This window comes from Grampus griseus, assembly GCF_964374135.1.
Source record: "Grampus griseus genome assembly, chromosome: 9".
NCBI lineage: Eukaryota > Metazoa > Chordata > Mammalia > Artiodactyla > Delphinidae > Grampus > Grampus griseus.
The window spans coordinates 15,438,250-15,465,279 of NC_139003.1; the positions used below are offsets into that span (position 1 = coordinate 15,438,250).

The 27,030-nt window shown below is 45.7% G+C and overlaps 1 protein-coding gene across 1 annotated transcript in view; it reads left to right on the forward strand.

The window, feature by feature from the left end:
* Positions 1-27,030, forward strand: part of CREB3L2 (cAMP responsive element binding protein 3 like 2) — a 118,480-nt gene that overhangs the window by 83,627 nt on the left and 7,823 nt on the right. Inside the window, exons 3-10 of the mRNA XM_082661633.1 lie at positions 955-1,130; positions 2,747-2,834; positions 7,375-7,559; positions 9,912-10,058; positions 11,020-11,078; positions 12,611-12,679; positions 25,070-25,169; positions 25,452-25,578. Of these exons, the coding sequence (XP_082517759.1) occupies positions 955-1,130; positions 2,747-2,834; positions 7,375-7,559; positions 9,912-10,058; positions 11,020-11,078; positions 12,611-12,679; positions 25,070-25,169; positions 25,452-25,578 (951 nt within the window). The remainder of the gene's footprint in view (positions 1-954; positions 1,131-2,746; positions 2,835-7,374; positions 7,560-9,911; positions 10,059-11,019; positions 11,079-12,610; positions 12,680-25,069; positions 25,170-25,451; positions 25,579-27,030) is intronic.

Sequence of the window (27,030 nt, forward strand, 5' to 3'; positions counted from 1 at the left end):
TTTTCTCTCGTTCTGCACCTGTTTGCAGCCTTCTTGCTGTTGTTCCCTTTCCTGCCCTCCTCCCTCCTTTCCCAGGGCTATGCTGAGGCACCTGCTCCGATGTAACTTGGTAAGAAATGCAGGTTACCATGCAGGCTCCCAGGAGAGTGTCATTGAGTGATGGAGGTGCTTCTGTCTGTTCGGTGCTGTTGCTTTGCTGTGATCCCCAGGCCTGTGATTGTCACGAAAGCCAGAGGCAAGCCAAGACCAGCCTTGACAAGATGCCGCCCTTTCCTCCGGATGAGCATTTCATCCATTTCAGCAAGGGGCAGATGTCTGTTACAAACTCTGAAGTTTCCTAGAAGGCTAAGTAAAATTCTGGAAGTCTAGGTCAGGTGTAAGGCATAAGCGGCGTTGCAGAGAAGCAGACTAGGACCAATGATGGGGAGTGAGAAGAAAAAGAAGAAAACAAATAACCATCCATTGGGGAGAAGGACAGAGACCTGTCTCCAGTCCTGTCTCCTGAGACCCTGGTTGTCAACCATTCGCTTCTTTCCTTCTTATTTTTAAATGCATTTCTTTCTTTCTTTCTTTCTGGATAATATATTAATTGGTTTGAAAACCAAAAAGTATAAAACGCTACACACTGAAATTCTCTCTCCTATCCTATTCCGCATCCACCTAGTCTCCTTCCTGCTCTGCCCGGAGAGCCTAGTTTCTTTCTTTCATATGTATCCTTCCAGAGTTGCTTTAGGCATCCTTACACTCAAGTGAATGCAAGTATAGATTCTCACTTTGCCATTCATTTCTTCATCCATTTATCTCCTCTCTCACATCCTCGTTTTATTTCCTTTTATTCTACCCACAATAATTCTGTGTTGGAGCTTCTTTTTGAGGAAAAGGTCAGTGCCATTTGTTTTACTTATACCTGATGCCCTGAACAGATTCACACATGTGCTTATCTTTTTCCCACAGATGAAGTGGAGAGTGAGAAATGGTACCTGTCTACAGACTTTCCATCAACAACCATCAAGACAGAGCCAATCACGGACGAGCCGCCCTCAGGACTAGTTCCGTCTGTCACTCTGACCATCACTGCCATCTCTACCCCTTTTGAAAAGGAGGAACCCCCTCTGGAAATGAACGCTGGGGTATACTCATTTTTCCTCCATATAAACAGATTGGATCAAAAGATACGGATCCTCATTCTCCAATAAGGCACTTAATCTTTTTGGAGCTAGTGGTTGTATATGTTTAAAGATATATAACTATATATGTATGTATGTATGTAAAAATGTATTTATGTATATATCTAGGATATGTTGATTTGGTGTCAGCGTTGCTTATATCACTTCCTTTAAAGGCATTTCCAGAAAAATTGGTAGCAAGTCTCATTTCATTTTTTCTATGATTGCTATTACAAAATTTTAAAAATACATAGATATCCATGGGGAAAAAAGATTCTCCCTGGAACTGATTTTTAAGCCGGTGGAAAGGGAGTGGTTATGATGATGACGCGATCCATGGCTTTCTGTGCCGTGGCAATAGGGAATGCTAGTTCCTGTGTAGTGCTCAGTTACCCTGACTTAATTCAGGGATCTCCCACCTACCAATTCCTAATGTATTCCCCGTGGAAAACGTAAGAAATCTGGAATTTCTTCCTTGCTCAGTTCCACACCTACGGCAAGTAGGATTTAGTTTTACTCCACCTTCTCTTTGGGTATTTCAGTGTCTGGTGATGGACCAGAGTCATACTTGTACATCTTCTTCCAGATATTGGAATCCAGTCCTAACTTTCCTTAAGTTCAAAGTCACAGGTTATAAACAATGACTCTGCTGACGATCTTTAAGTCAGATCTCCTCTGAGCGAGGTATAGTGGTCCACCTGTTCAGGAAAAGGTAACACAGCAGTGGTGGGGCCACTAAGGCTTTGCTGAGTACTCACTCCTGTGCTCTTACCTTCCATCCGTGTGGAAGATGAGGGATTGTGGACAGAGCACCTCTGCACTGCCCTCTAGAATTCCCTTCTCAATAGCTACCTGAGTCTGTTAATCGGACTAGGCTTCTGGAGTCTGTATTAGTCTCCTTGCTCCATGAGATTTTAGTTCAGTTCATGTTCATGCATGTCACTAAGAAAGGACAGGGTCATGGCCTTGCTCCCCATGCACGGGCCAGATACCTTTCCTCCTTCCCGTACTCAGTGTTTCATGGTTAGTTGCTGTCAGTTGTCAGGAACCTGGAGAGAATGGATGCAGCTGGGTTCACACAGTTCCTGCCGCAGGACACACTGCTGGAGGCCGTGACCCTTAAAAATGTACCAGACTATTTTGTGATAAAAGCCCTTATAGTCCATAAAAACAATAGAAAGAAAGCACTGATAAGTGAGCCCTGGATTTTTTTTTTTTTTTGGCTGCGCCGTGAGGCTCGTGGGATCTCAGTTCCCCAACCAGGGATTGAACCCAGGCCACAGCAGTGAAAGTGCTGAGTCCTAACCACCGGACCACCAGGGAACTCCCGAGCCCTGGGTTCTTAATTTTAGAATTCTGAGGGTTCCATCACCTGTATTGCCAGGTTTGGCAGTGAGGGAAATGTTAAGGACTAAAACACCTCCCTGTCCAAGAAGCAGCCTGCACTCGGCCGGGCCTCGCCAGCCCCAGAGAAGCAGGGCTGCCCTGGGAGGAAGACACAGATGACAAATAACTCCCCGGGGTGTTTCTTCAGGTTTGTTATTGGTTTTTAAAAACTGTGTTTGAAATTCTTCCTTTAGGTTGATTCCTCGTGCCAGACAGTTATTCCTAAGATTAAGCTGGAGCCTCATGAAGTGGATCAGTTCCTAAACTTCTCTCCTAAGGAAGGTCTGTCCACTCTCTCCTTTGGGTTAACAGATGTGGGTGCACCGTCTAAAGAGATGGGGAATGTGCGAGACAGTGCTGGGCTTGATGGTACCAAAGGCAGAACTTGCTTTATGAAATAGCTCTGTTCTTGATGGTAAATACAAACTTTGAAACCTAAGTTTTTCCAGCTAAATCTTTAACTTTTACTCCTAGGCAGGGTGACTTTTCAGCATGTTCGTAGACTGCTGTGACTTGGGTACTGACAAGGGGACAAGGGAACCGCTGCCCTCAAGCCATCGTGTGGATAAAACCCAGCTCCCTATCCTGGAGTGATGATCAGTAGAGGCAAATAGGCACATATCCACAAAGGCACCTGGCCTACTTACAACAAACAATTCTAGTTTAAACCCTTTGTGAAGTGAATTCACGGTTTATCTGTCTGACCAATTCAATGTTTTTAAATGTTGATTTCAGATGACAGTTGTTGCAAGGAGCCTCCTTTGTGCCTGCATCCTATTGGGCTTCTTGCCATCCATTTAGAATTAAGTAGTGTCACACTTGGGGTTATCACACTTTCACTTTCTTCTTTCTCTGTGTCAGTCTTTTTCTCGTCCCCTGTGAAGCCCATAGTCAGGATTCCTGAACGTAGACCCCTAAGTCTCACGGAGTCTAGGAAGCTCTCTCGGCATTTTTTTTATTCTTTTCTTTCTTTCTTTCTTTTTTTTGGCTGCGTTGGGTCTTCGTTGCTGCACGCAGTCTTCAGGAGTTGTGGCGAACGGTGGCTACTCTTTGTTGCAGTGCGCGGGCTTCTCATTGCGGTGGCTTCTCTTGCTGGGGAGCACGGGCTCTAGGCGCACGGGCTTCAGTAGTTGTGGCACTTGGGCTCAGTAGTTGTGGCGCACAGGCTTAGTTGCTCCGTGGCATGTGGGATCTTCCTGGACCAGGGCTTGAACCCGTGTCCCCTGCATTGGCAGGTGGATTCTTAACCACTGTGCCACCAGGGACGTCCCTCTCAGCCTTTTTAATTGAGTTACTTTGCACAGATCCTGCTCTTAATTCTGTGCCTTCAGACACGCCATCCCCTCCCTTTTTATTTATGCTTTTGGCACAAGGTTAGAAGGGTAGCTCATTGGTGTGGTCGACAAATAGGAAATTAGTATATGCACTTGTCATGGGAAGGGTATCCGTGCTACTGGGTAGATGTAACGTGCAGATGTTACCTAGTAGCAGTGCTCACGGAAACAAAGTCTACCTTCATTCCACCAGAAACATACTCAGGACTTGATCCGTGACAACTTAATCAAGGTTGGCATTTACCCTTTATCATCAGTAAAGAAAGGATTCTGTTTTTAAAATTAGAAATACTGACTAAAATCCATATTGAGACAGTATTTCTTTTCACTGAGTGATATACGTTTTAGTGCCTTTCAGCTTTATATACTGCTCCAAAGTAATTCCTTTCATTTTTGTGACACCGGTTACAACTATCACATGCATCTTGCTTTTTAAATCTATGTTGCAGTATGCTTCAGAAAATGTCGCAACTGTACCAGTGAATCCCCTAGTGGCTTTGGAATCTGGGATCACTGGAGGAGAAACATTTCAAGGGTAAAGTAAATGGCCGTCCTTCTTCATTATCCTAGATGTACAGAGAGGAGGAAATTAAATATCCTTGAATGCAACAGGGCTTCTAGGCAAAGTAGCCAGTTGTCCCCAGCCCTGTCAGTAAGTAATCCAAGAGCAACATTTCAAGTGATACTTAGAAATCTGATACCGAGGCACCTGTGGCCAGGGCAGTAGCTCTTAATAATTAAGTAAGAGGAGATTCGAGTTTGCTTCACTTTTCCTGCCATGCCATTTTCATTTTCTGTGGAGCACCTTCTGCTTGGAAAAAGGAGAACGGTATTAGAATAATTAGGGCTGTGCCTAGTGAAAGGGACAAGTGAGCTCTGGTATTCTTGGTTAGTTCTTCAGACTAACCGCTCAGCGCGGCAGACAGCGGGAGCCCCTGTTAGGTTTGGCCACTCCTGGGTTTGGTTTTGATTTGGTTTTGGTTTGCTTGTTTGTTTGTTTACCATGGTTAAAAGATAAGCATTGTTAAAAGGTAAACTCTAAAACATTAAAAATTTTAAGAGCTTATTTGAGCAAAAATTAATTACATTCTGCAGCGCCAAACCAGTTACAAGTTTCCACCGACAGGAGCTGGGGGGAGACTTTTATAAAGAAAAGGTGGAAGCAAAGTAAAGAAATTATTATTTTTTTTTAACTAAATTTTTAATTTTATTTTTGGCTGCGTTGGGTCTTTGTTGCTGCGCGCAAGCTTTTCTCTAGTTACGGCAAGCGGGGGCTACTCTTCATTGCTGTGCAGGCTTCTCTCTGTGGTGGGTTCTCTTGTTGCGGAGCATGGGTTCTAGGTGCACAGGCTTCAGTAGTTGTGGCACGTGGGCTCATTAGTTGTGGCTCACGGGCTGTAGAGCGCAGGCTCAGTAGTTGTGGCGCATGGGCTTAGTTGCTCCGTGGCATGTGGGATCTTCCCGGACCAGGGCTCGAACCCGTGTCCCCTGCATTGGCAGGCGGATTCTTAACCACTGCACCACCAGGAAAGCCCAAAGTAAGGAAATTATTGATTGGATATAACTTAAAGCCAAGTTGGTTGTTTGTGACCGGTTGTCCTGGGTTTCAGTCTGGTAACCTTGAAGCATTTAGAGGCTTAGATTTTGGTTTGCCTACGTAGGGCCACCAGAGCATTGGAGCCACCCCAGTCTGATGGCTTCCTTGCTTAATTCATCTGACACCACAGAGTGCCATAGGTCGTCATGGCATTGGGAAAAACTTGGTTAACACGCTTGGGGCTCCTTCCTAGGTGAGCACATAAGTTTAAGGCGCATACCTACCCTCCTTAGCTGCCTGGAAGTGGTGGCAGAAGAGTTGGCAGTGGAGATGCATAGGATTGGTTTAGAATATTCTTTAGCTTTAAGAGTGCCCATGGACTCTAAAAAACCAGGGAGCTCTTGGGCGGAGAAGCATCTCGTGAAAAGCAGTATGTTAGAAAGAGAAAAGAGATGGGTTAGAGAAAGAGAGAGAGAGAACGAAAGTGTGCTGTGAATGGGAGTGGGCGCGGGGCGTGGCAGAGAGAGACACATCACCTGTGGTTACCTGGATATTCAGGTGTCTCAGTGGGCGAGAGAGCCATCTGGTTGCAGCTTGTCACCTCCAAAGGCAGCTATGGGGGAATCCTTTCTCTTAGGTGAGTAGCTGTGTGTCAGAAAGTCTCTTCCCATTCACAATACATCAGGCAGGAGACCGAGGCCTTTCCATGGCCCCGAGCTGTTCTCTGGCCGAGGAAGGCCAGGTGTGTATGAGGCCTCCAGGCTCCTTGCCCAGTTCAGAGCCGCTGCACTCAGGGCTCTGTTGTCCTGGGGGCTCCAGGGGGGGTGTGGAGTGAAAGGTTCACCCAAGGTCATGTTCCTTGGCTCAGTAACAGCAGCTGGCTGTCAAGGTATTTCAGCACAACGTGAAGATTTGCAGGTCAGAAAAAGAGTGAGACCCCAAAGCTCGTTTGTCAGGTTGAACTCCAGAGTGGATTCCTCCCTCGGGAACCCATCCCTCCTGCCCTGGAGATGCAAGATTGGCACCGGCTAAGGCTCAAAGGCCCCGGCAGAGTGTGTGGGTGTCTCCCTGAGGAGAGGTGAAGGATGCTTAGATGCTGGAAGACTTTGTGGGAGACACCCCTCCCCCAATTTGTCTTCCAATGCCTACCTGTCTATCCACAGATGGATTGGGTATTATCTGAATCAAGAATGCCTGGCATCTGGCCTATGGGCCCTACCATGCACATTCCTCCAGAAACAAATGAGCTTTTCTCAAACACTCATGGGCTCCTTGCTTTTGCTATTAAAAAAAGAAAGAAAGAAAAAAATCCTAATACATTAACATGGTTTACAAGTCAAACTATGGAAACTATATGAAATGAACAGAGGGAAGGTTATGCCAGCACCGTCCCTACTTACTGTAATTTCCCCTGCCCCCATTACATCATAATTTTATTAGTTTCTTATATACCTTCCAGAGTTTCTTTACGAAGATACGAGCAAATGGGGGTCTGTATTCTCTTTCTCTCCTTTTTCGTACAAAAGGAGGGCTACTTTATACACTGTTTTGCACCTTGATTTATTCCGCTCCTCTATAGGCTGAGACCAGCAGACAATAACGTCACATCTACTGAAACCCCCATTGACCAAAGTAAAACTGAAAAACCCAATCCAAAACTGTATCCCAAATAAAGCCTGAAAATCAAGCCAAGAGCACCTGCCACGAGGCCACATCAAGGACTGCGGACCTGGAACCCAATAATGCAACCTTGCAAATTTTTTGAAAGAAACACTTAAAATTTAACCTTAATAGTAATACATCTTGGAGGCCTTTCCATATCCACACACAGAGATTCCTCATTCTTTTGTTCGGCTGTCCTGAGTTCTGCTGTAGGGATGTTGAATGTTGAACTGCCCCAAGTCCTGCTCTGTTGCTCCCTGATGGATGCAATTCGTTCTTTTCCCCTCAGCCTCCGTGGACCACCTGCACTTACCGCCCACCCCTCCCAGCAGCCACAGCAGCGACTCAGAGGGCAGCCTGAGCCCCAGCCCGCGCCTGCACCCCTTTGGCCTGCCGCAGACCCACAGCCCCGCCAGGGCCCCAGCGCGGGCCCCCTCGGCACTTGCCAGCTCCCCACTCCTCACCGCACCGCACGTGAGTGTCCCCTGCATCCCTGCACCCCCATCCCCCATTCTGTCACTCAGACCTTCACCCAGCGTGGGTACCATTCGGAGCCTGTAGGAAGTTTTAGGTCTAACTGCTGAAGCAGGGGGATGACAGTCTTAAAGAACATTTTCTAAGACCTGCCTGTGACCTCATCGTGCTAACACATTCTCTTCCTTTCCTGTGCACACTTCCAGTTTTTATTCACGTTTCTTTTTTATAGCTACAAACATGAGGAATAAAAATGGGTTGTTCTTCTTCTCAAAATTGTATCACAAATATTTATCATCAATTTAGGTGGTCTTTATGACCTATGATAGGAAATAATTTATTTTTTAAATAAGCAATCTTTGATGAACTGAAAAATTGCTCTGACAGTAAATGCATTGATGTCTAAAGCTCAAAAATATAATTTAACCCTTTTTGTCTGTGGTGCAACTCTTAACCCAGTGACTCAGGATAGAAATCATGAGTCAACATTCATCCCTCACATATATAATTTTTCCAAATAAAAATTAGGGGTAGGGCTTCCTTGGTGGCACGGTGGTTAAGAATCTGCCTGCCAATGCAGGGGACACAGGTTTGAGCCCTGGTCCAGGAAGATCCCTCATGCCGCGGAGCAACTAAGCCCGTGTGCCACAACTAATGAGCCTGTGCCCTAGAGCCCATGAGCCACAACTACTGAGCCTGTGTGCCACAACTACTGAAGCCCACACGCCTAGAGCCTGTGCTCTGCAACAAGAGAAGCCACCAAAATGAGAAGCCCGCACACCACAATGAAGAGTAGCCCCCGCTCACCGCAACTAGAGAAAGCCCGCGTGCAGCAAAGAAGACCCAACACAGCCAAAAATAAAATAAAATAAATAAATTTTAAAAAAATTAGGGTTAGATAATTAACTTCTCATTGTTCTGAACAGTCGATTGATTTCTATGAGGATTTAAAAATTAGTCAGCCTTACTGAATTTATAATATCACATAGAGAAAATTTGAATGAAATGAGTTATTTAAAAATTCTTAGAAGAATCATGTATTAATTAACATAATTTTGAAAATTTGAGTTGTCTATGTCAGAAACTCAGAAAGTTCTAGATCTGTGGCCACGTTCTTATATATCACTATTACTGAGGGCCAGGGAATTAACTCTTTCCACTCCACCTTTGCCTTCTCTCCTCTAACCCTTCACTCCTTTGATTACTGAAATAGTGTCCATCCTATGGATTTGTGGGTCCTACCACAATTAATCCATTCCACGTGGTCATGGAGGAAATCCTTCCCATATCATACCCTGGCTCAGCTGTGTTGTTTCCCTGTTATCTGTTGGCATCAAGCCCTCATACCTCTGCTGGGTACAAACACCCTCCTACGTGCCCAACCTGCCGCTGCTTCCAGAACTCCTCACCCCTCTACGCAGAGTGGCTTCTTCAGTTACTTTTTACAATACTGCCTTTGTTGTAATGCCCTCCTCTGTGTAAATCACCCCCTTTCTTTCAGGAAGCCCAATTCAAGCCTTATCTGCTACCCTAAGCCTTCCCTTATCACACAAACTCACATAAGCGTTCTCCTTCTTCATATTTTTAACGTACCTTGAGTGAATATTACAGTCTAGCATTTAATTGCTCTCATTCTTTCACGTGTTTCGATTTAGTCTCGGTCTCGATCATTAGCTACTTAAGAGACGGAGTTCGTTTTGATTCTTCTGTGCATCTGATGTGGAGCTAATATGCAGTAGGTACTCCATTTATTTGACTAATTATAAACACATTGTCCTCATATGGGTGAAATGAGATGAGCTACAGTTCTCATCTCCACTATGATGGACAGTCTGGGACTGTGCTGACCAGTGACTTTCATGGAACATGCCTGCAGGTGTGTCCCTAGGAGCCCTGGCCCCTTAGCTGGAAGTAGAGGTCAAGAAGCAACTCCTAGTGTTTAGAGAGCATCTTGCAAAATGGCATCTTTAGGAGAACAACAAAACTTTCCGCAAACAGAGTTCCAAGTGAATCCTTCATCACTCCGAGGACAGGAAATCTCTAGGGATGTGGGAAATGAATTGTATCCTTTAATTTTGTTGTTTTAGCCAGCAGGGTACTTTCTGGGAAATAATGGGTAGAGGTTTCTTTACCCGTTCCCTTATAATCCTTGGGTTGTAACACTCACACGAGTGTCTTCTGCATTTTTGCTTCCACTTCAAAGTGCCCATTTCTCACCAAAAGAGATGGGCCTCCTTTTCCCTTAGCCATTGGCAAGACATCCTAACAGACCCTCCTCACCCCTCAGGAGGTGTTTCTCCGGCACGCCCGGCTTTTCCTCTTTGACCCTTTTCTGCTCCTTGGTCTGCACAGAAGCTGCAGGGATCAGGCCCCCTGGTCCTGACGGAGGAAGAGAAGAGGACCCTGATTGCCGAGGGCTATCCCATCCCCACCAAGTTGCCCCTGACAAAATCAGAGGAGAAGGCCCTGAAGAAAATCCGGAGGAAAATCAAGAACAAGGTGAGCCCTTCAAATGCAGGTGCTTCTGTGAGCAGAGACAGCGAGCAAACCTGGCCAGCATGCGCACCCTCCCTTCCCGGTGGCCAACACTGGCCCGTCCCGTGGTGGGGACCAAGGCTTGCCCCTGTCTTCCCCCAGACCTCCCCATACATCTTCTGGTCAGTGGGCCTCCAGGTCGGGCGTGCACACTCTGTGGTGCCTAAGATGACCCATACAGGGGCGGGAAGAAAATATTAGAACTCCCATTTACATTTTGAAAAAATCTCAGCCTTTAAAATTTGTTTTATTAGATACACAATATTTCCCTCTAGTAGGCATGTATATAATTTATAAATGAATAAATTTAAATGTATTATGGGTGCTTGCTTAATTTTTTTTCTTGATAGAGGTTTTTGATAAAAAATTCTGTAGACCACTGTTCTATACCTGGGTCCAGCAGTCTCCTAGTCCTAGGCCCCTACAGTGGGGATCAGGGGTGCAGAGGCCCTGGGGCATGGCTAGGGCGTGGGCAGAGCAGGAGGGAGGGGACAAAGAGAGAGGAAGGAAAGAGCTTAGAGTTAAAATTCTTCGTCCATGTGCAGAACCGCCAGGGAATTTTTATACGACTAACCCCAACTGGCTTATATTATGTATTATAGTTGAGCCAACTAGGTCCACAGAATTGAAATCATTTATCTAAGACCATACAGATGGTTCGTGACCCACATGTTCCACTCTGACTCCTGGACCACTGTCCTTCTCACTGGGGGCCTAGTGTGTTGGAAGTAGATGAGAACATCAGCTGGTTGAAACCAGGGAGGACAGAAGAGGTGATTAGTAGATGAGCCAGTAGGTTAAACAAATGGGAAGTGGCCACAAAAGTGAGCAGGGCTTTTGTGATTTCTTTGCTCGTGGCCTCTTGTCAATACTGGTTTACTGAGATAGCTGGAACATAATCCTTTTTTCTCCCCTTCCATTGCAGATTTCTGCCCAGGAAAGTAGGAGGAAGAAGAAGGAATACATGGACAGTTTGGAGAAAAAGTAAGCCTCCTGCCAAAGTGGTTGTGTGTATTGAGCAATTCATGTAGAGAAATGTAAGTGCGGGGGGACCCTGCTTTCTATGAGAAGGGGGTTCAATTTCTTGGTCTGGACCCCGGCAAAGGCCGTTGGTTTATCAGCTATGTTTTGCCTGCCACCTAGTGGTTTTTAGAGGGAAAAGCTTATAGATCTGGCTGGTGATAAAAAGTACATTCAGTCTTAGTAGGCATTTGTACCGCACAGTTTCCAACCAAGGGTCCTTAAGTCCCTGAAGGCTTCCTTTCAAATAAGTACAAATGCTAACCTTCATGCATATTCCTGGACTCCTCAGAGGAGAGGCGCTAAGTAATCAATTCCTGTTGGCCACACACCCTCGCACGCTAGAGAAAGCAACAGGGGATGAAGTAAGTAAAGCAGGTTGGCGTTCTCTTTTTTCTGTCCACTATAATTTGTGTTATAGGTGAGTGACTTTTCACAAAAACACTTGAAGGCACCTTGTGCTCTTCTGAATAGCCTGGAATATCAGGAGCGCTGTTAGAAAAACGTAAATTAAATACAATTTTGTATTAGCCCTAGAAAATAGTTCCCATCTGGCAAACTAATACCATTGGAATGAGTCCCGGGACCTAGAAATGAATCTTTATGTGTGTCTGGTGAGAAGAGCAGTTGGTGGATCCTGGCTGGTTCTTGAAGTTCCTACTGAAAGTCAGTGTGTCTTCTTCCTGATTTAGGTGTTGGTAATATAGCATTAAGCAGTCCCATTCTGTTTGTTATTGTCTGTAGGTATCCAGGGTCAAGATGTTTCGATGAAAATCTCTTTATTGCCTCTTTGGGGCATGCCTGCTCCGGCACCTGGATTCCTTGTCTTGAGGTCCCGGGTTCTTGTCCTTCACTCTCCCCCTGCCCCAAGACCCTGGGCTTCCTGTCAGTCCTTCAGGTCAAGAGTACAGCCAGCAGCATCCAGACCCTGTAGCATAGAGGGAGAATTGTGATGGACATTGAGAGCCATAGGGAAGAGTCGAGAGAAATCAAGGTTGGAACACCCTAAAAGAAGTTTATGTTTTGTACCATCCCTATTCATTTTACATTACTGAGGCACTGGTTACCCATCTCTCTCTCTCTTTTTTCTTTTGTCTACTCACCCTTTTCCCCAACTCAGGTTGGCCATGTTCTCTCCCACACCTCCCTAGAATAGCTGCTTCCCTGTCTTTTTTTTTTTTTTTTTTTTTTGGCGGTACGCGGGCCTCTCACTGTTGTGGCCTCTTCTGTTGCGGAGCACAGGCTCCGGACACGCAGGCTCAGCAACCATGGCTCACGGGCCCAGCCGCTCCGCGGCACGTGGGATCCTCCCGGACCAGGGCACGAACCCGCGTCCCTCGCATCGGCAGGCGGACTCTCAACCACTGCGCCACCAGGGAAGCCCTTCCCTGTCTTTTTTCTCTCAACCCCACCTGCCTCCATCCTAGCTCCTGGCTTAGTGTTTGCTCCCCTGATAAAAAACTAAGTTTATTTTTCTCTCTCTCTCTCCTCTGTAGGGTGGAGTCTTGTTCAACGGAGAACTCCGAGCTCCGGAAAAAGGTGGAGGTTCTGGAGAACACCAACAGGTGAGGGTCCCTGGCGTGAGGAACCGACACAACTGCCTGATGGAAGGTGGGGAAAGAGGGGGAGATCCAGGGCCAGAGCTGGGAGGAAAAGGGAGGAGATGACATTGAAAGGATAGTTGTGTCAGGATGCTCAGGATGGTCGCACTTCTCTCACCTGTTCCTCCCGTGTGTGTGTGTGTGTGCATGCACACACACACACACACACACACACACATGCACGTCCTTTACTTTTCCTAAAATACGTGGGATTGATGAAGAGGCTGATTCTGATAAGGGCTATGATGAAGGAGTTAAGGAAGAGGCTTGGAAAAGAATAAGGTCAATGAGTCTGATTCTCCTGAAAATGACATCAGACTTAAGAGGTGGACAAAGAGGGCCTGACCACTTTTTTGTCACCCAGTTTGAGTAATAAATGGTGTTTTTTAGTAAAAAAAAAATGGAGAGAATACCAAGTTTGTTTTTTTAATTACTGTTTTTAAAAGTTAATTAATTAATTACATTTTAAGCCCATTTTGAAAAATAACTATAGAATAGTTCCTCTAGCACCTCCTGTGCCAGGTACTGTTTTCAGCACTTTATAGATATTAATTCATTTAACCTTCTGATGGCCCTATGAGCTGGTCCTATTACTATCCCCATTATATAAAGGAGGTCCTGAGACTCAGAAAGGTTAGGTGATTTGCCCAAGGTCACGCAGTAAATGCTAGAAGGCTGCATTTGAAGGCAGGCAATCTGGTCCTGGAGCCTTGGTGTAGGAGAAGCATACTGAGCTTTACCCAGAGTCATACGCAAGAGAAAGGGGTTAAGGTATAGGGCTGAGAAATGGCGGTTGGGGAGTTTCATCGTGTGTGTGTGTGTGTGTGTGTGTGTGTGTGTGTGTGTGCACGCGCGCATGTGCGTGCGCTCACGGAGCCTGCCTATGCTTTGAAAATTAAAGTGTTCATTAGTCAAGGGATCCTGTTGCCCTTAGTTGTTATAGATCTGACAATCCAAGCAGAGAAAAATTGACTTTTAGGTAAGCAAAATTTTAATTCATCATTTTAAGGCTTAGCACTAATGCCTAGTAACAATTTTGCAAATGTTAAGGGATCAGGGTAAATCTATTTGCGTGTCATTTCAATTTGGCTCCCATTTCCTAAATCTTCATGGTCTGTTGCTCAAACAGCAGGCTAATCTAGTCATAAGGTAAAAATACCATCAGTAGGAACAGTGGACATTGTGACCCCGCTGGGTTTCCCTGCATTTCTGGGAATGTGTGGTCATAGAGCAAGTCAAGGGCAATCACCTCTACTGCTCTGTGGACAAACAACAGAAGTAAGTAAATGTCACCAGCTCCATGTGGTATCACCTTGATCCCCTGAGGCAAAGGAGCTGGTTTCCAGTACGACTTCAGGTTTCCGGTTTCATGGTTGCCTTTGGCCATTAGTCTCCTGAGGCTTCCTCTCTTCTTATCTCCACCTTTACACCTGCCAGAGTGGTTCTCAGGGTCCTGAACCCCACCAGCGTCTGTATCCATCTTGTTAGCGTCCTGAGCTGATAGTGTTCCCACCCCCCTGTCCTAGCACTTGCTGTTGCAGAAGTCCTGTGTTCATGAATGAGACAAATCCATGTCATGAATTGGTGAACAGGGGAAGAGGAATCCGTCCAACATAACCGTGGAGTTTGGTCCAGGTTGGGTCTAGTCTAGGGGTTCTGGGTGTCATGTCTATCCACAGCCACACGGGGGCAGCAGAGGCACAAAGACCAGTCGGTGCTTGCGATGAGACGGCGTCGCTGCCACCTTTCCTGGGAAAAAGGGTCTCTCCGCCCCTCTCCAGGCTGACCCTGCTCTATCATATTTTTCTAAACTTAAAAAGAAAAAAACCCACACATGTAATATATGCCCATTGTATAAAAAATTAGAAAATACAGTTTAAAAAGGGAAAAAAATTACAATCTTTTCACCTAGAGAGATGTTTACATTTTGGAATATTTTATGTATATGTATTTATATTGTACATCCTCCTCTGTTAAGAGCCTTTTCCATTTAACAAAAAACACTGGGTATATATTTTCATTTCAGTAAATCTATTTCTACAGAATCCTATTTCTTTCAGATTTTGATAAAGAGCTGTTATCTGAGGAGCACTGACATGAAGCACATCTGATTCTATGTAACAGCAGTCCGTGTTTCGCAGCTGTTTTTTATGTTTTGCGATAATGGCCGCAGCCTTTTATTATGCTATTGGTTATTGTGCAATATGAGTTGCGGGAGCATATGCATATTTGAGCTTGGGGTCGGCATATCTGGCGTTCTTCCCTGAGAGCCAGCGGTGGTTTTCCTTCTGCTTTCTTCACTGACTGTGGAAGTTTCTCCCAGCCATTCAGCCTGCTGGAACCCTGACTGAGAAAACCGTCTATCTTATGCCACTGGTGCTCTGCTTGTCCCTGGACTGTAGGAGCCTCCACTGTGGTTCCCCCAGAGGCCCAAGTGCCGTCTCTTCCCTCTTCCAAACTTACCTCTCCTGGTAGACAACCTTTTATGGTGGAAATGGTTGCTACTTGATTAACCTGCAGTCTTCCCACGGGTAGTCTGATGCTACCTATAGTTCCTATAGTCATATAGGTCATATAGGTCTGATGCTATCTATAGTTCCTATAGTCATAATCTCTCAGTCCAGCAGCTTTTAATGTGCTGTGGCTTGAGAAGTCAGGGAAGAAAAGCAGAGCCGCTCTTGTTCACACAAGGAAGGGCCTTCCTTGCCCCCGACCTCCTCTTCTCCCTTCTTCTTCTGTTCCTGCCAAGGGCTTCCCCTCGCCAGAGGACACTGCGGTAGCCAGAGTGACTGTAACATGAACCGTGGCAATCTCTTGCCCTAAACCAGTCAGGAGGAGTTGGTGTTTTGGGCCCGTGGTAAGGGGAGGTTTTCAGACCCTTTATTCGTCACACCGTGTGAGTGACCCAGTGTTTGAACTAAGTACAGGGTAGGGCCCAGTGAACACACACCTGTGTTTGTGTCCTGTTCGTGCTTCTTGTATTAGCGTCCTTTGGAGGTAGCTGGGCAGAGGTAGAAATGGCTGTGAGAAGTGGACAGGACCCTGGGTCACCAGAAGTGGGGTGGGAGACCTTGTGTGCCGTTGTTTCATTTGGCACGATGTGGCGGGAAAGGCGAGTGGGTACGTGGACCAAAATAAAGACAAATTATACCTCTTTACATTTTACCACTTCTGTGCTCCCCCCACGAGGGACTTTCCATCTGTCCAGATGAGAATGAGCCCTCAGATTCCAAATCAATCCCAGCTCTTCGGTTAGTACTCGCCTCAGCAGCAGCCAATTAGCATGCTCTTGGCTTCTAGGCAAAAAAGCCCCTTTTATCTGAGCTCAGGAAGCTGGAAGAGGATGGAGACAGGAGAGGAGACTTCTGCAGCCTTACCCCAGGAGCCTAAGAGCAGCCGAAGCAGTGGGAAGGCACCTTCACACTTCCTTGCTAAGGCGATCCGCGAATCGCATGCCACCAGGAAATGTGTGAGCGGAGAGCGAGTGGTCTCCCAGGGGGCTCTGCTTCCTGTGCTCAATCAGGATATACATTTGCACTTGCAAAGTCCAGGCGAGGCCGTGTGTGGCGCCGGAGGGTCTTCCTGGCCTTCCTTGCTTATCATTCGCCTCTCCGAGCTGCATGTCTCATTCTTGAGAGACCCTGTCTTTCCCCCACTTTCTAGCCTCTTCTTCTGCCCAAGTGATGCACATCTACTGCCCAGCCCATCCATTTGAGGTGTTTGTGGCCCAGTTTGCTCCGTTCATTTTTAATTTTGCCCTCGTGCTGTTGGCTATAAGGCCGTGAGCCACTATCCCTCTCCTCAGCCCTGATTTGTAGACTTAAAGGAGCTTAGACTTGAAATGTACTTTAGACATCTCATTTAACTGTTAATCACTTCCTTTTACAGAAGCGGAAACTGAGGGCTGATGAGGTTAAGATCATCCATTTAGAGGTAGGACAGGGACTAGAAGTCAGCCACTTACTTTCTCAACTGGACCTGACCTCGGTCTCTTTTGCCGCTGTTGTGCTCTCTCTCCAAGGACCGCTGCCTTTCCCAGCACGGGGTCAACCATAGTTCCAAACAAGAGGGCCCATCTTGGGATCTGTGTTTTAGGGGGCCCTGCTCTAGCTTCCCCTGAGCCACGCCCCTCCCCATGGGATGAGAAGTCAGCAGGAACAAGGTGATATATCTGTCTGGAGCTCTAACCTGGCCTTGGAGGGAGCTCGACATAGCAGGTGTCGGAGGTGCCCTTGGGCAGTGTTTGCCTGGCTTGGGGTAGGTGGGGTGAGGAGAAACCTTAGGATGTGTGACATGTATGGGATGTGGGCCTCGTTGGTATTCTTTCTCCGAACCTCACATAAGGTGAGGGATGTGCTTGTCCTGTCTGTGTTGTTATCAGAAACAAGAATTCATTAGTGTTCCTCTTTGACCTTCCTCTTAGCTATAGTCCTCCTCTCTGTCTCTACTTTTCTTGTTCTTTAAAATCTACATATGGGGCTTCCCTGGTGGCGCAGTGGTTGGGAGTCCGCCTGCCGATGCAGGGGACGTGGGTTTGTGCCCCGGTCCGGGAAGATCCCACATGCCGCGGAGCGGCTGGGCCCGTGAGCCATGGCCGCTGAGCCTGCACGTCCGGAGCCTGTGCTCCACAACGGGAGAGGCCACAACAGTGAGAGGCCCGCGTACCGCAAAAAAAAAAAAAAAAAAAAAAAACCTACATATGATTCCTGATGGAGGTCTTTCCAGCCAAGCCCACTGGGCTCTGACTGTGCTCTCCTCATTTGTTTGTTTAGACGCACAGCTGCGTCCATTTGCACCAGTTTTGTCTGTCGGCTTCCTCCTCACTGTTGTGTCTTCCACATGTGAAGTCTTCTCTTCGACTGACTGTAATCAGCTGGTCCCTCTTTCCTGCTGTGCACAGAGAGGCTGTTAGAGTGCTCAGGAATGACCCACGTCCAGGAATGACCCTCTGTAGACCTTTGTGTTGGTTTAACTCACTTTTCATTTCTCCATTATCTCTAACTTCTAGTTGTGGGAAGAGTATAAGCTTTCTTTTCAGTTGAAAATATTACAAACTTCAAAGGATTGTTGGATACTAGACTAAGTTTCCCAGAGAGTTTACAAAGGCATTTTAGTAGGATTCCATGGTAAAGTTAGACATTCCTCAGCCCCAGAAAACATTCTAGAACTCTCTCTTTCTTGTGTTCCTGGGTGAGTAGGTGATAGAATATTTCAGAAGTGCCCTCTGGTCCCTGAAAAATAAACCTCCTTATAATGTGGCAATTACACAGTAAGAGAAAGGAGATAATTTGTATTTTTAAAAATTTAGGCCAGAGCCCCATGAACAACTTTCAAAACTTAAGTGAAAGATCATAAATAAATGAGTATTTATTCAAAGTTTAGAATTTTAGCAGAATGTAATTATCTTTTGTATAAGAGTTTGCACTTTAGTATTTAAAAGTCTTTGAGGTAGTTCGAGTCTCCTTAAATATTGTTATGCAATGTTTTGAATTATTATTAACATTATATCCTACCACCTCCCCACCCTCTGCCTGAGGATTTTGAGGTAGATGTTTTAGCTTTTTTTTTTTTTAATTTTATTTATTTATTTGTTTATTTGGCTGCGTTGGGTCTTTGTTGCTGTGCGCGGCCTTTCTCTAGTTGCGGTGAGCGGAGGCTACTCTTCGTTGCGGTGCACGGGTTTCTCATTGCGGTGGCTTCTCTTGTTGCGGAGCACGGGCTCTAGGCACGTGGGCTTCAGTAGTTGTGGCTCACGGGCTCAGTTGTTGTGGCTCACAGGCTCCGTAGTTGTGGCTCACGGGCTCTAGAGTGCAGGCTCAGTAGTTGTGGCGCATGGGCTTAGTTGCTCCGGGCATGTGGCATCTTCCCGGACCAGGGCTCGAACCCGTGTCCCCTGCATTGGCAGGTGGACTCTTAACCACTGCACCACCAGGAAAGTCCCTGTTTTTGCTTTTTGACACCTCTCTCCTAACCCTCCGATCTTGTACACTAATTCTAGAAGACTGGGGTGGGTGGGGAGGGATTCAGGTGGGGTTTTGGTTCCAAAGGACATGGATGTCTGCCTCTTCCATCATGAAGCCACCTAATGTTCACTCATATAATTTTTTTGCATGTGTGCACTAGATAAGTAGCACTTAGACTTTTTTGATCATATTGTTTTACATGTTGTGTAGTGACCTAGACACACCACACGTACATATACATCACATTCATAACTAATATGAATGTTTCACCAATGAATACTTATTTACTATGTGTGATGCCCTCAGATATTGTGTGTTCTATTTGATTCTGTTTAATTAAATACACCAGTCACACCCCGGCTGTTTTCACAACCCACGAATGGTTCATGATTTGGAATTTAGAACTTACTGCTTTAAGTAGTTGCATAAGTAAAAAAAAGTTGCTTCCTTCCTGTGGGAGGCTGAGTCACCCAGAGGGTGCTGTACTTACGCACACAAATGTGCACACGTGCCTTATAGCCCAGCTAGGTCCATTTCTGAGTAAGGTGTGTTACAGTATTTGGTGGCAATTGTGTTTATGGAGAGGACCTGGTTGAAGCTCCTGGCACAGCAAGTAATTGGGAACCACCAGTTTATTATTTTTCCTGGGTCCTAGTTTCTGACGCCAGTGGGAAATTAGGTACTAGAATGTTCAAAGTATAAGATGCAGTAACTGTATCACTAGCTTGTTCTCTCTCGCTCCCTCCCCACACCAACCCCTGCTGTTTCCCTTAAATAACAGAAACATAAGAAAACAAAATTAAACCAAATACAAGAAAACACACGAGGCTGTTGATGCATTTCCCAGTTTTTATAAGATTGTGTCTCACACTGTCGGCTACTTGAATGTTTTGCCCAATTTCCTTTGATATGCCTCCCAAGATACAGGGTGATGCTTTATTTTGGGCAAGGCTGGCAGCTGCCTCTAACTGCTCTTTTACTAGGAGCTGTGTGAGGACAGCCATAAGGTTTATTTTTACATCTCACCACAGGACAAAATCCACATTTTCAATCAAGTGTTGGACCCTCCAATTTAACAAATTGTGAAAAATGTCTTGGCCCAGATAAACGGCTCTCTAAATTAAGACCTTGCTCCCGGAAGCCCAAGAATTCATTAAGCCATAATTAGCCATGATCACTGATGATTTAACATACAGTAATAAAGGAGAAGTTTAAACTGAGTTCTGAACGTACTGTTGGAAAGAGAGTCTGTCCTATGATTGACTTTTTATAGCTTTAGTTTTAAAATAATTCTTCCATTTCATCTGTTGGCTGCCTTTTCTCCAGCCGGCCCTTTATGCAAACAGGGTAACAGCTGTCATCCAAGCTCCCAATGCTTCATGCCGTGGCATCTATCCCAATGGCATCAGGGAAGGTACCACATCATCTCAGACCAACATATCAGTTGTGAGATTCCAGGCTTTCCTGTAAAGAGACTCATCTGTCATCAGTGGAAAGAAATAGCAAGCACTCTGCAAAGGTGTATTTGTTTCAGCAAACCCAGAGTACCCCAGAAGGGGATTCTCTCATTATTCTGTTAGCTGGTGAGGTCAGGAGAATTAACTTTGACTAAGTGCCTGAACTCAGGACTTAAGGAAAGTGATTAAAAACCATGGTACTGAGATCTAAATTCAGGTTTCTCTTCCTGGGAGCTTATCGCCGTGTTCTGGCGAATATTACTGACTTAGTAATCCTAAAGCCATCTCATCAGCTCTGTTGGTGTCCAGTGGAGGGACAGGTCTTATAGCTTCCAGTTTCCTAAACAAAGCTCAGGTTTGACTTCCTGACACTTGACGTGGGCTAAGAAATACCTCTTATTCCTTTATCCATCATTTGCATTTTATTTTGGTATATCCAGAGATCTGCCAGGAAATGTTTATTTTACCCTATTGCTTTTATTTGTATCAGATCACTGAAACTTTGTTAGTATATATCTCACTGCCATCAGATTCATTGTGGCCCTTCTGTTGCAGTTTGGTCACTGTAATCTTTTCTTATTTAATGGTGGACACATCTCTTGGTTGTGCTGTTGTCAATGTGATGCTTTTTTTTTTTTTTTTTTTTTGGCCGTACTGCACGGCTTGCAGGATCTTAGTTCCCCGACTAGGGATCAAACCCGGGCCTCGGCAGTGAAAGCACCGAGTCCTAACCACTGGACCACCAGGGAATTCCCTCAATAAGATGTTAATGTCACTGGATTTAAGAAAAATCTACTTAACTAAGAAATCTTTTGATCATTAATTTTATTAGATTATAGGTTTGGGTACCATGGTGCGCTGAATTGGAAAGTACGTGAGCTATGGAGTCAGATAGGTTTGGGTTTACATCTTAGGTCTTCTAGTTACTGGTTACATGTCTTTGAAACCTTTACATAGTATCTCAGTATATGAAGTTCTAGAACTCAGCCAGTGGACACTCAATCACTGATAATTTTCTTTCCTTATGACAAAAATGAGTGTTTCAGGACTTCCCTGGTGGCGCAATGGTTGAGAGTCCGCCTGCCGATGCAGGGGACACGGGTTCGTGCCCCGGTCCGGGAAGATCCCACATGCCGCAGAGTGGCTGGGCCCATGAGCCATGGCCGCTGAGCCTGCGTGTCCCAAGCCTGTGCTCCACAACAGGAGAGGCCACAACAGTGAGAGGCCCGCGTACCGCAAAAAAGAAAGAAAAAAAGAATGTTTCTGTTTTATGAATGTCTATGAATTTCCCAAACTTTATCACATCATGGAAATCTATTTAGATATTGGGGAATGGATGAGTTAACCTGCTTTCCTTGGGTGAAATCTCTCTGTTGCTGATGGATGGGGCCTTCAGAGTGTCATCATTCCCATGAGTTCACCTTTGCTAATCCGAGTAGGAGAAGCAGCAACAAACAGCGCATTATAAATCACTGTTGCTTTCCACCAGAATTTCAAACTGAAAAATCTATTTTGAACTACATGTTTGCTCATCTTAAAGAGTTGGATTATAAACTGTTAGAAATCAGGGGCCATTAAACAAACATTTTCATTTGCAGTGGATTCAGAATATAATTGTCTTTGAGTTTGGAAAGGATGTGCTGATGAATGCCAAGTAAAGCGCCACACCACTAGTAAAGATACAGCCCTTACTGCTCGCCCAGCCAGACTTAGATGGTCCTTCTTCCAAACTGATAGCACTTTACACCTATAGCTGAGGTTCCCAACTTGAGCCTAAGGCATTATACCATTGGGGTTTAGGTGTGTCTGGCCTGTCAGAGGTCTGTCTTCAGAACAGACTGTGGAGCCTCCTGGGAGACTGTTCATCCTAGGGAAGGGGTCCCAGGCCTCGTGATCACAATCAGAAATTGGAAGGGAGGAGTGATTCCGAGTATTGTGTGGAATTGGTTTTCTCAGTGGTTCATGCTCTGAAGACTGGACAAAGGGCAGGGATTGGGCAGGGAGGAGGTGCAGGAAGGTTGTGGGTAAATGGGGACTGTTGGTAAAAATGGAAATGGCGGTTTTGCTTTAAAAACACCTTAAGAGTTTGGAGCAAAAGTAAATGGCTGTGGTAACATCTGGAAATCTGCTGTCTAATGGAAGCCTGGTTAGAGGAATGTCCTCCACCAGCTCTTCCATGCACAGAGCACAGCTGAGCTTCAACACCTTGGAGCTGCCAGCGCAGGCAGCAGGGTGCCCCATGGGAGTTGAGGTGCCCATCAGAAGTGGCAGCCAGCATTACAGACGTGGCTCTTCCGCAGGCCACCAAGGAAACAGCGAGGCCCCTTTCTGTAGTTTAGCTGGTAACAAAGACCCTGTTGATTGGCACCACAGGAGGAGGCCAGAATATGAGAGAAAAGGTTTGTGCCACACGGTCAAGCGTAGCTCTTATCTATGGCTCGCCTGTGTATCTTCCCCACGAGTTCCAGAGATACAGCAGGGAGAACCCAAAGAGGGCTTTGGGGCTGGCATTACAGGATGTTGTCAATAAAATGTGTGCCACTGCCCGCTAGATCTCAGCTCTGCCAGAAGGAACGCTCACCCAGGAAGTGGGTCTGTCACTCAGCTCTTAGCTTTGAAAAGGCAGCCGTGCAAGCCAGTAAGAATGGGGTGCTCTTGGGAGGTCCTGGGAGAAGAAAGTGTGATGGGGAAAAACACTCGCTGCATCATACGATCATTTAACTGCAAACTTCTAATTTTTTTCCATCTTTACTGAGGTGTAATCAACAAGTAAAATTGTGAGATATTTAAAGTGTGCAACGTGATGATTTGATACATGTATACGTTGTGAAAGGATTCTTCACATCAAGTTAATGACCTATTTACCTTATTTTTATTTTTTGGTAAACACATTTAAGTTCTACGCTCTTAGCAAATTTCAATTATATGGTACAGTTTTATCACCTAGAGTCACCATATGTTACACTAGATCCTCAGACCTTATTCATCTTATGGCTGAAAGTTTGCACCCTTTTACCAACCTGTCCCTATTTCCCCACCCCCAGCTCCTAGCAACCGCTTGTCGACTATTTCTATGAGTTCAACTTTTTTTTTTTAAAGATTCCATGTGTCAGTGATACCACGTGGTATTTATCTTTCTTTGTCTGGCTTATTTCACTTCGCATGATGCCCTCCAGGTTGATCCATGTTGTCACAAACGACACAATTTCCTAAAGTAGAATTTATAGTAATCATGCTATCGGTATTTCTCAGCCTTGAGTAACTCACAAAACTCTTTTAAAGAACGTGTTGCTTGAATGTACAGAAACATCAACCAGTCTATACTACTTGTGATTATGCTTCTAGATAACCATAAAGCAAGAAAACATACAGCTAAGTACTAAAAAGACCGCCATATTAATAGAATTTAACGATATGAAATAATGGGATGAATGATTTTGTTTTGCTTAAATTAAAACCACTGTACAAGGTAAAAATACGGTGTAGATGGGACCACATGGGGTCACTGAGTTCAGAGAGCCTTCGCTGTACGTGCTGTGGGCTCCAGTTCTGCCTCTGCTCTTATCCATTGAACTGCTAAAAGCAATAGTCTTACTGCCAACCTGTCCTTAGTTGGCTTAAACCTGAGAGAACTTGTTTCACTGGTACTGGTCACAGGGGAAGCTGCAAACTTGGGAAAACCTGCATGTCCTTCCAGCACTGGGAAGCTGTTCAGGAGATGGGCTGTGGTGGAGGCAAGTTATCTGCCAAAGCCCAGAATTCTTCTGCAAATGAGTGATTTGCTTTTCAGTGTTTTTCAGTGAACTTGTCTGACTTTCTAATGTTCCATCACAGCATGAATTTTCTGAAAATCTTTGAGACCCAAGAAAAAAGCATCTGCTTGTAAAACCTCTCCACCTTGCCGAGTGCATTGGGCTTGGAGAGGAGGGATGGGGGCGAGGGGCAGTCTCTGCTCTTTTTGCTGCTCACGCAGAATTCATCCCCGAGGCTCTAATTCAGGCGTGTGTGCTGTGAGATCCTTTTCTATGGCTGCACTGTTCAGAATTTGCAAAGAAATTCACCATCTGCTCCTCCTGTGACCTGATGTCACACAGAGCAGAACATACTATTCTCATCCTCAAACCCTTCCCTTGCACGGGTGTGCACAGCTGTCCACTTTTAGGGATAGAACAACTCTCTTTTGCTCCTGTTCTGTGTATTTTCCTGGAGGAACATCAGAGGACGGCTTCCAAGATCCTGGCTCTGAAGGTGTGTCCAGCTGAGCAGGCTTCTTTGCTCCTGATTCATATTTGGGCTTCATTTCTGCCTATGGAGGTGCTGTGAGCCTTCAAGTGCCACAGGCTTGAGGTGCTCATGGCTGTTTGCCTCCCCGCCATTCTTGCCTTCCTCTCCGTCTCTCTCTCTCTCTTCAGATCTGCCATCTGAGCATCGGCTGCTCAGAGATGTTGCTACCACCTCCTGTCACAGCCGTCTCCTCTGGCCACCCCTCCACGTGTTCTCTGCCCGGCATCTTCTTCTTCATGCTTTTCTCCTTTCTTGTGTCTTCTTCAATGTTTCTCTTCTCTTGGTTGAACGAATTCTCCTTGGTTCACCATCACCAGCCAATTTTTACTTATTTTTTTTCTCAATGGCTGACAAACAAATCCCGGGATTATCAGGGATGATTTGGGGCATAGAGATGACTGTTACTCAGAACAGCACAGAATGGACAAGCTGCTCACGTGGGCGGATCCTGAGCCCCGTAAGCTCTATGACTCTGGTGCTGGAAGACAGTGGCGTATGTGTCTTCACCAGAGGAACCTTTTTCTCGGTACTGTGTTCAAATTCAGACACAAAGCCATAGACACTTCCCTGGAGCCTGGGGCAGAGATCACCCACAAGCATTCTTTTGTCTCTCAGACGCCCTTCTTGGCTTTGATTTGTTGTGTTTGCAGAACTCTCCTGCAGCAGCTGCAGAAGCTTCAGACTTTGGTGATGGGCAAGGTTTCTCGCACCTGCAAGCTGGCTGGCACACAGACTGGCACCTGCCTCATGGTGAGTTTCCTGAAGGGACAACACCGTTACTGCCCAGGCCCACTCCCCAATCTCCAGTCTCTCCCCAGCTTGCCACGTCCAAGTGCTGGGGTGTTCGAGGGACCACACAGCTCACCCCGAGGCTGTCTCTCCACTATGATGTGACGGTGATGGACTGCGTACGATCTGCTGGCCTGATGGAGGGGAGCTGTCTTTATGGACCTCCCAGGTGTTGCAGGTGTAAAGGTTTGCTCTGTGGATCTCGGAATTGACGGCTCTCCACTTTCTCTCCTCGTCCTGCAGGTTGTTGTGTTATGCTTTGCCGTTGCATTCGGCACCTTCTTTCAGGGCTATGGGCCCTATCCTTCTGCCACCAAGATGGCCCTGCCCAGCCAGCATTCCATGCAGGAGCCCTACACAGCCTCCATTGGTAAGACAGCACTCAGCAACTTGGGGGGTGGCTTGTTTCTTTTCTCTTTCATTTCTCAAAGCTTGACTTACTGAAAGAAGTCTTATCTGAGAGTCTGATTTTTTTTTTTTTAGATGGGAGGACTTTACTGAACCACTTGGTTTAGAATAGCTATATGATAAACGTCCCTGGGTACAGAGCAGTGGTCTCAAAATCATTTATCCATAAAAATGCATATATATCCGTTCCTTGGGAGAAGGCAATTCAATATCACTGTTCCCTCTCCCCCATAAAAAACATTCATTGAATAGGCCCACACAAGCATCTGCCCCCGAATTAGTTACTCTGCAGTTAACTGTCATCGCTGTGACCGCCAAGACATTGCAGGAAGTGTTCTTGGCTTCTGTTTCCATATGAAAGTCTAATTTCTAAGAACTGGTAAAAGTGTAGCTTCTCCACTGAAGGGAGGAAGAGAGCCATGGGGGTGTCTGGCGCCCAGGCTGCTGGGTCTCCCCTTGTGGCACTCACCCACTGGGCTGAGACACCCCTTGGAGTTCTCTAGAGCTCAGCAGAGCACAGTTTGCAAACTACTGCTCTAGACTGTGTTCCCTGGCAAATTCTGATGTCTTCTTTTTGAGTTCTGATAAGGGGGAGGGATGCGCATTTGGGGGGAAGGAGTGGGGAGAACGTTAAGTTTCCCATGACATTTTCAAGGAATTCAACTCAGTGGAATTGTATGCGACCATAGTAAGCATCTGTAAAATGAAATTAAAGAATCAGCCTGTCTTACAAAATATTATGCCTAAGATTTAGAAAATTTGGAGAATCAGGTGTCAGAAGTGAATGATCTCTTTTAAGTATGTAGGAAATAAAGAGGTGATATGTAGGGATCATAAAATAGATACACTAGTAAGAACAAGGGTGGAATTAGGGGGTACTGGATTTGGGGGGTAGGCATAATTTTGTGGTTCTGAAAGATCTGTGGTCTTTGCGAGGTAGGTGTATCCCTGCCAGATATATGACAGAAAGGCTAGGATTTCAACCAAATAATTGCAGTGGTCTCCCGGGAAATTCTTTTTCCCTAAGGGAATGTATCTCTAAATTTGATTGGAAGCCAATGGGAGCATAGTTTCTCTGTTGTAGAAAATTGCTACGAGCCATCTAGCTATGCAACTATCCTGTAAAACAAAAGAGAATGTTTCCGTTGTTTGATTTGTGACTTTGGCTGTGTGTCTTCTCTCCAGTTTTAAATGAAAACACAGTTTTCTGCCCTTTTACCTTCTCCCTCTGCAAAACCTACTCACTGGGAATGCTTATTTTAGCTGCGTCTGGACATCGCCAAGTATTTGACTCCTATTGTCCACAAATTGTTTCCCCCAGATGGTTGGGGGTGGGGCATGGAGGGGAGTTTTGTTTTCAAAGCAGTGGGGTGGCAGTATGCTTCCTGTTTATTTGCTTTTCTATTGTTCTTCC